This window comes from Ciona robusta, chromosome 7, assembly GCF_009617815.1.
Source record: "Ciona robusta chromosome 7, ASM961781v2".
NCBI lineage: Eukaryota > Metazoa > Chordata > Ascidiacea > Phlebobranchia > Cionidae > Ciona > Ciona robusta.
This window is the reverse complement of record NC_143241.1, coordinates 30,001-43,511: the sequence shown is the minus strand read 5'-3', so window position 1 is coordinate 43,511 and position 13,511 is coordinate 30,001. Positions and strand designations below refer to the sequence as shown.

At 37.2% G+C, this 13,511-nt stretch overlaps 1 protein-coding gene, 9 non-coding genes and 1 pseudogene across 11 annotated transcripts; 10 read left to right on the top strand and 1 right to left on the bottom strand.

Annotated features, from left to right (window-relative positions):
- Positions 1-2,509: 2,509 nt before the first annotated feature.
- On the bottom strand, positions 2,510-8,385 carry LOC149733168 (uncharacterized; annotated as a pseudogene).
- Positions 4,316-4,479, top strand: LOC149733177 (U1 spliceosomal RNA). The gene has a single exon (XR_016385463.1). It is a non-coding gene; the product is annotated as a U1 spliceosomal RNA (small nuclear RNA).
- On the top strand, positions 4,705-4,868 carry LOC149733176 (U1 spliceosomal RNA). Its single transcript, XR_016385419.1, has one exon. It is a non-coding gene; the product is annotated as a U1 spliceosomal RNA (small nuclear RNA).
- Positions 5,092-5,255, top strand: LOC149733175 (U1 spliceosomal RNA). Its single transcript, XR_016385460.1, has one exon. It is a non-coding gene; the product is annotated as a U1 spliceosomal RNA (small nuclear RNA).
- On the top strand, positions 5,487-5,650 carry LOC149733174 (U1 spliceosomal RNA). The gene has a single exon (XR_016385480.1). It is a non-coding gene; the product is annotated as a U1 spliceosomal RNA (small nuclear RNA).
- LOC149733167 (uncharacterized) lies at positions 5,787-9,815 on the top strand. 2 transcript variants are annotated; one of them, XM_089882007.1, is made up of 2 exons: positions 5,787-8,148; positions 8,434-9,815. In XM_089882007.1, the coding sequence occupies exon 2, from the start codon at positions 8,449-8,451 to the stop codon at positions 9,811-9,813; it is 1,365 nt and encodes a 454-aa protein (XP_089738133.1). In that variant the 5' UTR covers positions 5,787-8,148; positions 8,434-8,448; the 3' UTR covers positions 9,814-9,815. The 2 variants fall into 2 exon arrangements, with proteins under 2 accessions (XP_089738133.1, XP_089738132.1); XM_089882006.1 differs by having other exon boundaries at positions 5,787-9,815.
- On the top strand, positions 5,882-6,045 carry LOC149733173 (U1 spliceosomal RNA). The gene has a single exon (XR_016385472.1). It is a non-coding gene; the product is annotated as a U1 spliceosomal RNA (small nuclear RNA).
- Positions 6,269-6,432, top strand: LOC149733172 (U1 spliceosomal RNA). The gene has a single exon (XR_016385471.1). It is a non-coding gene; the product is annotated as a U1 spliceosomal RNA (small nuclear RNA).
- Positions 6,656-6,819, top strand: LOC149733171 (U1 spliceosomal RNA). The gene has a single exon (XR_016385402.1). It is a non-coding gene; the product is annotated as a U1 spliceosomal RNA (small nuclear RNA).
- Positions 7,051-7,214, top strand: LOC149733170 (U1 spliceosomal RNA). Its single transcript, XR_016385407.1, has one exon. It is a non-coding gene; the product is annotated as a U1 spliceosomal RNA (small nuclear RNA).
- LOC149733169 (U1 spliceosomal RNA) lies at positions 7,446-7,609 on the top strand. The gene has a single exon (XR_016385401.1). It is a non-coding gene; the product is annotated as a U1 spliceosomal RNA (small nuclear RNA).
- Positions 9,816-13,511: the final 3,696 nt, after the last annotated feature.

The window sequence follows — 13,511 nt, the reverse complement described above, 5'->3', positions numbered from 1 at the left end:
AACATGTGACAATTGTATACCAATGCCCTCTGTTTTACAATTGTTTTGTTGCTGTTAACTTGCAGTCGCACCAATTAGTATAGGCAGCAACCTACTTAAAATGACTTTTGAACATGTGGCTGCACAAAATGGTTTCTTCCCCTTCCTTCCTTTTTGTAACTGAATTCTGACCATAAACCATAAGACCCAACCACCTTCATCATTCGACCAACAGTGTAGAATTTTTCCGCGACGGCGGCGACCGGCGGAATATTTTACGCGAAACAAATATTTTATTTTTTTTGTCGTATGCACGTTTGTTCCGCGATGCAATGAAAGTTACGCGCAATTGTAAAGTAACAGTAAAAATGAAACGTCTTGAAGAAAATTAAGATAAGACCTCGACCATTGCAGGCATTAAAGCAGTGGTTGCTTTACGTGTGTACGAAGTATTCACAAACTATCTCTATACTTTGATGCGCACACGTGAAAATAATATCCAACCTGTTTTTAAGCAACTGCAGGCTAAATATTCAAGGGGACAATCGCTTTTATGATGCAATGAATCCACGCGTGTGAATCCATACTATTTCGCCTTGATTTTAGCCTGCAGGTGATTTTGAAAACAAAGAAATTTAAAACTAACAAAACATATGATAATGAATGAAATCTTGCTGATTTATTGGATCTGGTATCAATTGAACTTACACAAGTTTTCTGTAAATATATTCTAATTTAAAAATCCATATTTTACAGTGGACCCACTTTTATACAAAAATAATCTTCGTTATCTAATGTTTGTGGTGAGAGCGCTTTTTTGACTCAATTTCAAGTTCATCACTCTCAACAAAGCTTTAATGCACTGTGCAACTGCAGTCTCAAATTTATCTATTCAGTGTAAAAACTTGTTTTACTGCTATTCTCTCAAAACTAAATGTAGCTTCAACGTAATATTACCAGTGTAAGAAAATATTCTGACATCATAGAGCTTCCAAGTTTTGTGAACTGGCAACTCATGTTTCTTAGCTGTGTGTCTCACTTAACTTTAGTCTAAAATAACATTTTTATAACTTTAAGTTATTAGTGTGTTAAAAGCGGAGGTAGTAATGATAACGCAATCCTCAAAGCTATTAGCATGTTTACAAACAATACACACTGTAAAAGCATATAATACTCTAGAAGAAACAAGATTGCTAATAAAATTTAAAATTGATTGCACCTGATTTCCGTGCACAAGCCAACCAGCACAAACGATTTCTACGGTATCCTCATCGGTATATCCAACGACCACAAAAGACATATTCTTAACATAGAATACATGCAAATATCGCATTTCGTTAGTGTTAATATGTTTCATGTACAAAACAAACAACTGATTTAAGCGTACTGACACCAACTTACCTTTTCAAAAATATATATAATTGCTTTTTGTATGAACAAGTGAAGTTTAATACAGTAGTAGTTTTTACAAAATCACCCCCCTATCTGTGATGATCCTATCTGTCTAAACAAAACTGATTTTATAGAAAAACTACAAATACATATAATAATCCACAATTAAACATACCAGGGTTTGTACACAGTATTATAAAACCAAATATAAATTGGGAGGAAATACATTGGGGTACGGGGTAAAAAAGGACACCTTTTAATTATTAAGTCAACTTGCTTTAGTAAAGTGTTTTTATATTGCCCCAAAGTTAGGGAAATAAACAAAAGAGGTCAAAATTCCTGTTCATTGTTGGCCCAGAGTGTTACAATTTCGTGTGAGTGCGGCATACTTAACGCAATAATTAAACCAACGCTGGTGTTAAACTATCCACCTGGTAGGAACACTTATCGCAATATACCCATTGTTTAAGTTTTATATCGCACAAGTTCTTACAATAATTGCATCAATTCGCATGTGTTATAATAGGGCGCTTGTTACGTCGTATAACACGGTTTTACTTTTAAATACCGGACGATATTGGTTTACTTTTAGTAAGAAACACAGTCGCAATCAAGTAAAGACCCATGCATATTGTGCGATGTCTGGTCCATTTACACAATAATGCTGTTGTTCTGCAATTGGACAATCGGAGTAGGGCGTTATTTGCAAAATAATTACAGATAGTAAGTACAATGTTATGTTGTAATAATCATGATTTCGCAAATTTAAGTCAGTTTTAACACATTTTTTTACGAAGCAGTTTGCTGGTTGTCACACTCGAACTATTGTATGTGCGCCGATGGTCGTGCATGCAATTAGAGTAGTAAATTTGACAAGAGTGCACAGCAAGCCCGTACTCTACGCCAGTGTTCCTTATACCACAAATCATAGAAATCCAATAATCTTTTTTGCACATCAATTTTTTTTAAAATATTGTTTACACAGGCTAAAAAAAAATTATTCAATGCATTACTTGAAGAAAAAAACAAAATTTTGTCTTTCTTGCCCCATTTCAATTTAAATAAAAACTAAACAAGAAAATCATAAATAGCCATAAAAACAACATTGTTGCCATATTTAAAACATATTGCATTCATATTTAAAGAGGTACTTTGTACCATATCCCATATGATAGTCACGAGATTTACCAATAAAAACTCCAACAATAGAACAATTACAAGGTTCACTAAACAAAGGTACCATTTTACCATAACTTTGCACAACAAAATCCGTCTCCTTTGTTATTAACTTTAATACCAACTACAGTTTTAGGAGTTTTTCCAATGTAAGCATTATCTGGAAACGAGGCAAAAATATTGGGCAACATACACTTTTCTGGCACAAAAATCTTATTTTCTTGTAATCGCTTTACAACTTGAACTAAGAGGGACTTTTGCCAAATCGGACCATTTAAAAAAAAAAATTTTTAATAGTTTTCAAAACAAAATGCACTGCAGCACTCAAGACCACCATATATACTTTAGCCTCATCTGCCAGATGAAGTAAAGAAGAACTTTATATACTAAAAATTCCTTCCCATAATATACTTTACAATCCTTGACAAAGTTTGACAACATTTGTTCTGCTAAATCACAGTGCAATTTACAAAGAGTTGGTGATATTAAAATGGATATAGCACTACTAAATGACAAAAAGCTCTTAAACAATCGACTCGGTAAAATATTTCTTAATGCAATTTTGCCAGTATAAAGCAAGAACTGTCGTAATTCTGTTGCTTTTCAACGATCTACTTTATCAAGACCACGTGGTTTTAGTGCAAAGCATCGAGGAATATAAATGGTTTCATAGCAATAAGCCGGTTACTAACTTCAGATATTTAAACGGCACTTGTCCTGACTGTTTTACTTCCCCTCATCCATGTTAACGAAAGCTTCTTCATAGCAACACCTAAACATACTGATGCATGTAATCTATGGGGAATTTGAATGGGAAGATCACAAAATGGGGATGTACTGTGATGGTGTTCCTTGTTTTTATGTTCTCTAAAAGTTTGCTTGGTATGTGGTATAAAATCTGTAATTTGTGGATAGAGCACTTGTCAGACATAATATAACTTCATGCACTTCGTAACTATTGCACGTGCTGTAGCATCACATTCAATGCTATGTAAGGCAACTTGAACAACTTTTTGCTGCACTATTAAACTGTGGCTAATGTTGAAGTTGTGGGTTCGCGCTCCGCAGCCTCGTGACGACGCTGTTCCATCCTGCCCCTACGCACACGCTATCCGACTCCTCAACGCAGATTGCATATCGATATATAACGCTTGTACGGCACAGCTCAGTTTATTGTACGGTGAAAGTGCGACATCGAGCTTAGAGACAAAGTGAGAACAGCAGGGTATTGCAAGCCCCGTACTGCCTCCCAGTACAGGAAAGTGAAAGGTTTATATAACGAAAAACACGTGTAGCAAAACAATAAAACGCGTCATTGGCATGTGGCAATTGCCTCGCCTGGCAGACACACAACTGGGTAATTGTTTTATTATCACGATTAGAATGACGGGAAAGTAGATGTTACGAAAGCAGCGAAACTGCATTCCATTCCTGTCATGCTTTTGTTTTCGCTATATACAACGTTGCTTTATATTCAATCTTTATGTATTAGTATTAAATTTAGCTGTCTTTATATTATTAACTCTGTGCTAGAGCACAATCAACCGCTACAAAACTAAGTGGCTAAGCAGTGGAGATACTCAGCAAACACATAAAACCGACGCTGACGAGAATTAAAATGAAAATAAAAAAATATTGAAAGAAGCTTAGGAAAAATTTATGTTTTAAACACACTGTAATAATAAATATGACAAGGCGTGTGGGTAAAGTCCCCTTATAATAAAGAATATCTCGCTTGAACCACTAACCACTTCTCTTTTACCGTTTTATACTTACCTGACGAGGGCCTTCACTGCGATCAGGCAGGCAGTGGGTCCAAGGTGAGGCCAGGCCATTGCACATCGGCTTAGCTGACCCTTGCGATTACCCCAAATGTGGGTAACTCGGTCGTATAATTTCTGCTAGTGGGGATTGCGTTCGCGCTATCCCTGCCCTATTATGAAATCCTTGTACAGTGGCTAAGCAGTGGAGATACTCGGCAAACATATAAAACCGACGCTGACGAGAATTAAAATGAAAAAATATTGAAAGAAGCTTGGGAAAAATTTATGTTTTAAACATACTGTAATAATAAATATGACAAGGCGTGTTGGTAAAGTCCCCTTAAATTAAAGAATATCTCGCTTGAACCACTAACCACTTCTCTTTTACCGACTCATACTTACCTGACGAGGGCCTTCACTGCGATCAGGCAGGCAGTGGGTCCAAGGTGAGGCCAGGTCATTGCACATCGGCTTAGCTGACACTTGCGATTACCCCAAATGTGGGTAACTCGGTCGTATAATTTGTGCTAGTGGGGACTGCGTTCGCGCTATCCCTGCCCTATTTTGAAATCCTTGTACAGTGGCTAAGCAGTGGAGATACTCGGCAAACACATAAAACCGACGCTGACGAGAATTAAAATGAAAAAATATTAAAAGAAGCTTGGGAAAAATTTGTTTTAAACATACTGTAATAATAAATATGACAAGGCGTGTTGGTAAAGTCCCCTTAAATTAAAGAATATCTCGCTTGAACCACTAACCACTTCTCTTTTACCGACTCATACTTACCTGACGAGGGCCTTCACTGCGATCAGGCAGGCAGTGGGTCCAAGGTGAGGCCAGGCCATTGCACATCGGCTTAGCTGACCCTTGCGATTACCCCAAATGTGGGTAACTCGGTCGTATAATTTCTGCTAGTGGGGACTGCGTTCGCGCTATCCCTGCCCTATTATGAAATCCTTGTACAGTGGCTAAGCAGTGGAGATACTCGGCAAACACATAAAACCGACGCTGACGGGAATTAAAATGAAAATAAACAAATTTTGAAAGAAGCTTGAGAACAATTTATGTTTTAAACACACTGTAATAATAAATATGACAAGGGGTGTTGGTAAAGTCCCCTTATAATAAAGAATATCTCGCTTGAACCACTAACCACTTCTCTTTGACCGACTCATACTTACCTGACGAGGGCCTTCACTGCGATCAGGCAGGCAGTGGGTCCAAGGTGAGGCCAGGTCATTGCACATCGGCTTAGCTGACCCTTGCGATTACCCCAAATGTGGGTAACTCGGTCGTATAATTTCTGCTAGTGGGGACTGCGTTCGCGCTATCCCTGCCCTATTATGAAATCCTTGTACAGTGGCTAAGCAGTGCAGATACTCGGCAAACACATAAATCCGACGCTGACGGGAATTAAAATGAATATAAACACATTTTGAAAGAAGCTTGGGAACAATTTATGTTTCAAACACACTGTAACAATAAATTTGACAAGGCGTGTTGGTAAAGTCCCCTTATAATAAAGAATATCTCGCTTGAACCACTAACCACTTCTCTTTTACCGACTCATACTTACCTGACGAGGGCCTTCACTGCGATCAGGCAGGCAGTGGGTCCAAGGTGAGGCCAGGTCATTGCACATCGGCTTAGCTGACCCTTGCGATTACCCCAAATGTGGGTAACTCGGTCGTATAATTTGTGCTAGTGGGGACTGCGTTCGCGCTATCCCTGCCCTATTTTGAAATCCTTGTACAGTGGCTAAGCAGTGGAGATACTCGGCAAACACATAAAACCGACGCTGACGAGAATTAAAATGAAAAAATATTGAAAGAAGCTTGGGAAAAATTTGTTTTAAACATACTGTAATAATAAATATGACAAGGCGTGTTGGTAAAGTCCCCTTAAATTAAAGAATATCTCGCTTGAACCACTAACCACTTCTCTTTTACCGACTCATACTTACCTGACGAGGGCCTTCACTGCGATCAGGCAGGCAGTGGGTCCAAGGTGAGGCCAGGTCATTGCACATCGGCTTAGCTGACCCTTGCGATTACCCCAAATGTGGGTAACTCGGTCGTATAATTTGTGCTAGTGGGGACTGCGTTCGCGCTATCCCTGCCCTATTTTGAAATGCTTGTACAGTGGCTAAGCAGTGGAGATACTCGGCAAACACATAAAACCGACGCTGACGAGAATTAAAATGAAAAAATATTGAAAGAAGCTTGGGAAAAATTTGTTTTAAACATACTGTAATAATAAATATGACAAGGCGTGTTGGTAAAGTCCCCTTATAATAAAGAATATCTCGCTTGAACCACTAACCACTTCTCTTTTTCCGACTCATACTTACCTGACGAGGGCCTTCGCTGCGATCAGGCAGGCAGTGGGTCCAAGGTGAGGCCAGGCCATTGTACATTGGCTTAGCTGACCCTTGCGATTACCCCAAATGTGGGTAACTCGGTCGTATAATTTCTGCTAGTAGGGACTGCGTTCGCGCTATCCCTGCCCTATTATGAAATCCTTGTACAGTTGCGAAGCAGTGGAGATACTCGGCAAACACATAAAACCGTCGCTGACGGGAATTAAAATGAAAATAAACAAATTTTGAAAGAAGCTTGGGAACAATTTATGTTTTAAACACACTGTAATAATAAATATGACAAGGCGTGTTGGTAAAGTCCCCTTATAATAAAGAATATCTCGCTTGAACCACTAACCACTTCTCTTTTTCCGACTCATACTTACCTGACGAGGGCCTTCGCTGCGATCAGGCAGGCAGTGGGTCCAAGGTGAGGCCAGGCCATTGTACATTGGCTTAGCTGACCCTTGCGATTACCCCAAATGTGGGTAACTCGGTCGTATAATTTCTGCTAGTGGGGACTGCGTTCGCGCTATCCCTGCCCTATTATGAAATCCTTGTACAGTTGCGAAGCAGTGGAGATACTCGGCAAACACATAAAACCGACGCTGACGGGAATTAAAATGAAAATAAACAAATTTTGAAAGAAGCTTGGGAACAATTTATGTTTTAAACACACTGTAATAATAAATATGACAAGGCGTGTTGGTAAAGTCCCCTTATAATAAAGAATATCTCGCTTGAACAACTAACCACTTCTCTTTGTCCGACTCATACTTACCTGACGAGGGCCTTCACTGCGATCAGGCAGGCAGTGGGTCCAAGGTGAGGCCAGGCCATTGCACATCGGCTTAGCTGACCCTTGCGATTACTCCAAATGTGGGTAACTCGGTCGTATAATTTCTGCTAGTGGGGATTGCGTTCGCGCTATCCCTGCCCTATTATGAAATCCTTGTACAGTGGCTAAGCAGTGGAGATACTCGGCAAACATATAAAACCGACGCTGACGAGAATTAAAATGAAAAAATATTGAAAGAAGCTTGGGAAAAATTTATGTTTTAAACATACTGTAATAATAAATATGACAAGGCGTGTTGGTAAAGTCCCCTTAAATTAAAGAATATCTCGCTTGAACCACTAACCACTTCTCTTTTACCGACTCATACTTACCTGACGAGGGCCTTCACTGCAAGAAACGAAGACGATCAAGAATTACCTGCACTACACAGCTCAATACGGAAAAAAGAAGAAAAGAACTCCTATCCTGTTTAGTGCAAAGACAACTCTACGTCTTCCCTACGACACGACTTTACAGCCACGACAAGAAAAAAAAAAGACTTGGGACTTTATAATTGGAACTACAACTAAAACTGGATTTATACTCAATAAAAACTTGGACTTCTGTACAAAATTGGATATAAAATCTACATCAACGAAGAAAAACTGAAACTCGTCTCAAATCTGCTCTACGACCAGGTGATTGTAATACTTAGTTTGTTCTGTATTTTTGCCTAACCTTTTTTTCACCTCTAAGTGTTAGAGTCCGAATTTCCGCTTAGAGCCCTTTCTCTCTTACTCCCTTTTTTGTATATAGTCCTTGATCCCTTTTGAATTTATTTGTCACCAACCTTGTTTTGTGTTTTTTTTGTCTCCGCATATCTTCTACCCTTTGTCTAATATTATTATACCCTTTACCTTTTTTTGTACCCTCATACCCAATCCCAAAACCACCGTATAACTGGAAAAATGACAAACTCAAAGGTTATAGAACTGGATATGGAAATCAAAAGATCAGTCGTTATACAACTCAAAGGTAATGTGGAACATATCAGCGTATCTACATTCATGGAATTATTTGGAAGAAATGGACCACTCGAGGCGCTAGTTGGTGACGTCGATGGAGTCATCACAGAGTCTTTCAAGGACGTGGCATTTCTACTCACACTGAAACACCAGAGCGAAGGAAAAATTGAAACCATCATTAACCACTTCAAAAATCAAGAAGTCCACTTCACTACACAAAACGGGAATCGGATGCTAGTGACCGCCAGACTACCAGCACCACCACAAGAAATTATAACTTTGCACCCAATACCGTGCTACATAGATGATGCAAAAATTAAGGCACTTTTGGAAAAAAACAAATGGGGGAAAATCGCCTCAATGGATTTTGGAACACATAGAAATTTTAAATCAATTAAAAACGGTTGGTTAAATATATACTTTGATAAGATAAATATCAATAACATACCCAAAACAGCCAAGATCTGTGGGAAATGGGTAACGATTACAAAGCCGGGGGAATCCCATCTACCCCTGTGCAGATTCTGCAAGGAAAGGGGCCATGTACAAACCAAATGCCCCAAAAAAGGCTTTTGTACTTACTGCAAAACAGATGGCCACATTCTTAGAAACTGCAGATCCAAACCAACCGGCATCACATCAACACCATGGAAACGAGTTGAAAAAAGAAACAGTCCAGTACCACCACCAATCCCTCCAATCCAAACTTTAACAAATAACCGATACAGCATCCTTCAACATCAAGACCTGGAAATAAATAATATGGACAAGTTTCCCACACTTCAAGCTACGAATATTCCGACAACTCCCTCCAGCACTTCAACACCGAAGAAAAAGACAACACCAAAATCTAAACGAACACCTAAAACTCAACGAAGACCTATAACAAGCACAGTCCAAAGTGAACAAGAAAACCAACAACTAAATGATTCCGAAATGAAACATGAAAGTAACATCAACCAAAACAAATACAACACAAATCTCCCCAGCAAATCAATCAAAAATTCAGAAAACAACAGCAACAACGACACCCTACAAAATACCTCCGCAGAGACGCCCAGCAGAAATGCATTAGACGAATCCCCCAAAACCAACTCACCTGACCCAACAGAAGAAAACATAAAAATAATAGAAAAATACCATGAACAACTATCGAAACCAAGATATTACTACTCTAACATCTACGAAGCAGAAACTTCCTTTTTCAATGCTAGCCATACCGAGCCACCAACAATCAGAAGATCTTCCACAAGTCTGGAATCAATCTTCGACACAAGTACAACACCCTCCAAAAGAAGGAAAATAACTGAAAAACACGAAACCAGACAAACCCCTTAATCCCACCCTCACCCCCTTCCTTGTTTTAATATATTTAATCTAAACCTTTAATGTAATAATGGCTCTAAGCGGAAACACTAATAAGAAAACACCTACCATTACTATCGGTACAATAAACGTTAATAGCATTAAAAAAAAAAGCTATGACATCAAAAATTATATCAACGAAAATAATGTTAGTATACTATGCCTACAAGAAGTAAGATGCATGGACTACACTATCTGCCAAAATATAGAAGCGTCCTGCAATGTGACTCTTTTTGTGAACACAATTACAGAAAAAAGTTCCAAATTTTTATTCTGGAACTGCAATCCTAGTTAAAAAACAAATTATCGATCAGTATGAAATTTACCATGAAATAATAATACCAAATAGGATTCAGAAAATTAAAATAAAAGAAAAACATGGATATCTCAATATATACAACATTTATTTGCAATCCGGTAGCTACAACGAATCGACCAGAATCCGACAATTGGAAATCCTAGAACAAAAGATTGAAAATAACCCGCTAACCAAAAACTTACTACTGGGGGACTTCAACTTTGTCACCCAATACCTAGACGCATCAGGTTATCAAATATATGGGAAACATCAACGGGAAATATGGTTAAAAATAGAAAAAGAAAAATATTTACATGATATACATAGAAAACTACACAAAGATAAAATTGTCTATACTCGGACCACCTGCAACTCAGCTACACGCATCGATAGAATATATGTAAACAAAAACCTACTCCCTCGGACCATCGACTCTAGCCACATTCGAAACAGCTTCTCCGATCACAATCTCTGCCCAATAATAAAAATAAGTATAGAATTAAATAGAAAATGGGGACATTCATATTACAAAATTAACGACGCTACCCTAAAACATCAAGACCTACAATGTATAATTCACACTAACTGGATAAATTGGAGACTACAAAAACTATCCACAGCCAACATGTTGGAATGGTGGGAAAAAGCAAAATTAATGATAAAAAACGAATGCATGGAATTTTCCAAATATATAAGTCGCATAGAACGGAATCGATACATATACTCAGTTCAAAAACTAAGCGATATCAAAGGTAGTGATGTAAATTATAAGAATAATAAGGAATATATAAACTTACAAAATAACGTCAATAGATATGAAAATAAAATCAACCAAGGAGCGCTAATCCGAGCCAAAGTAATAAGCTTCGACAATGAAGAACAACCGACCAAAAATTTCTTCCAGTTTGAAAAAGCAGCACAATCAAGATGTAGCATATACACCATTCAAAACGATCAAGGGGTGATAACCGACAATAAAACAGAAATAATCGACATTATACACGCCTATTATACAAATTTGTGGGGAAAAGATAATAAAACTCAAGCGCAGCAAAACTACTTAGACGAAATAGAACCGATAACCTGGGATCAAGATGAAACTAACTATTTAAACCAACCAATAACAGATGAGGAAATAAAAGTGGCCATCACCTCTCTTAACAAAGATTCCTCTCCCGGCAGTGATGGAATAACACCTCAGTTATATAAATTAATGGATAATGATTTTCCCAATGATCTAGCTGAATTATTTCACAACATTTATCTAAAAAAGTCTATGCCATTGACAATGAGAACCGCAATAACAAAATTAATTTTTAAAAAAGGAAATAAACAAGAACTCAAAAACTGGCGCCCAATATCCCTACTAAACAACGATTATAAAATACTTAGCAAGATTATAAACAATCGAATCAAGCCAATCTTAAACAAATTCATTAGCAATAGCCAACACTGTGGAATACAAAACAAAGATATACATAGAGCAATTTATAACATACAAAGCGCAATAGACTCTGCTCGCAAGTTAGGGAAACCACTCACAATGATAGCGATTGACTTTGAAAAAGCGTTTGATAGAGTAGACCACCCTTTCTTACTCAAAATGCTTGAAAAACTCAATTTTCCCTACTACATTACACGATGGATAAAAATTATATATACAAATCTAATCAGCAAAATTGAAATCAACGGAACTTTTACAGATGATATTCATATAAAAAGAGGTATCCGACAAGGATGTCCCTTAAGCATGACCCTTTTCATAATCGGCATGGAAGCACTTACTAGAAAAATAAATCGAAATAACAGGATAATCGGCTATAAACTCAGAAACATAGAACTCAAATGCGTCCAATACGCTGACGATTTAACATTTTTAACGGAAAGGACATCTTCTCTTAATGAAATCAAAAAAGAACTTGTTCAGTATGAAATAGTTTCGGGTCATAAGATAAACATGAACAAAACGCAAATCATAAGCAATAACTCCGAAACGAAAGAATGTCTGGCAACAACAAACTGGCAAAACAACCTCCAACAGACAATAAAAATTTTGGGAATCCATTTTAGCTTCGAAGTGGATACAACTGCGCAAAATTGGGTAAAGGCAGTTAATACAATTAGATATATTCTACATGTAAACAAACCAAGAAACTTAACTTTGAATGGAAAAACTCTATTAATAAACACACTAATCGTTCCCCAATTATTACATACTGGCAAACATATCTCATTACCCTTAAAATATGAAAACATACTAACACAACTAATGTTTCAATTCGTTTGGTCCCCATCAAAAATAGAAAATATAAAACGAGCAACCCTACAGCTACCAAAATCAAAAGGAGGAAAAGCAGTCCCCATTATCAAACTTAAAATCATTAGCGCTCAACTAAGCAGATTCTATGAAATATCCAGATTGAAAAAAATAACAGAACTTTGGCATGAATGGACACGACACCAACTAGGATCCAGTATAAAAATTATCAACCCTTCGCTATTTACAAACACCGCCCCAAACACAATATCTCCAAACACTCAATATGCCATCCTACGTCACTACCTATACAAACTAGATAAATCCAACTTTACCTGGGAGACTGACAAACTAAAACCGATCTATGAACAACTCCAAAACCTTCAAACAACAGAAAATGTAATAATAATAACCGGTAAAATATTACCATGGGAAAATATAAACTGCGCTACTAAATATCTAAAACCCTTTTTTACAAATTATGAAAGAAACAAACTACCTGATTGCAAATAAAGCTTTTAGATTTGGAGACTTTCGAAAAAGTTATGCATCCAATTACTATAAAGGAAAAGTTGAAATTAGAAATTGTAAATTTTGCCGAGCACCAGAGGACAATATTACACACATACTACTTAAATGCCCAACAGTTCAAGAATTATTTCAACAAGTCTGCAAATTTGCTAATACAATCTTCACTTATGATACATACCCAACTGAAAAACTAATCATGTATAATATCCCGAATGGTAACAAAATGATTGGAGCAATAAAACTAATAACAATAACAAAATTAGAAGTTCTAGATACAAAGAGAAAACTAGACAAAGACAATGAATACCTTTGGGATAACAAAGAATTTAATAAAAGAAAATTATGGATAATCAAGAACAAATTTGGTATATACTTATCAAAGCTAAAGGATGCATTGCCCCTGGACGAACTAAAAATAAAATTCGAATTAAAAAAACACCCACAACAAGGACTCTAACACTGGAGAATCACCTGGTCAACCCTTTACCTGTCAAACCAAACAGTTCTTTTTTTTTTTACTTGACCTCCCCCCATACCGACAATATGTCTAATCCATATATCCGGTAGCTATTGTCCTTTGTATTT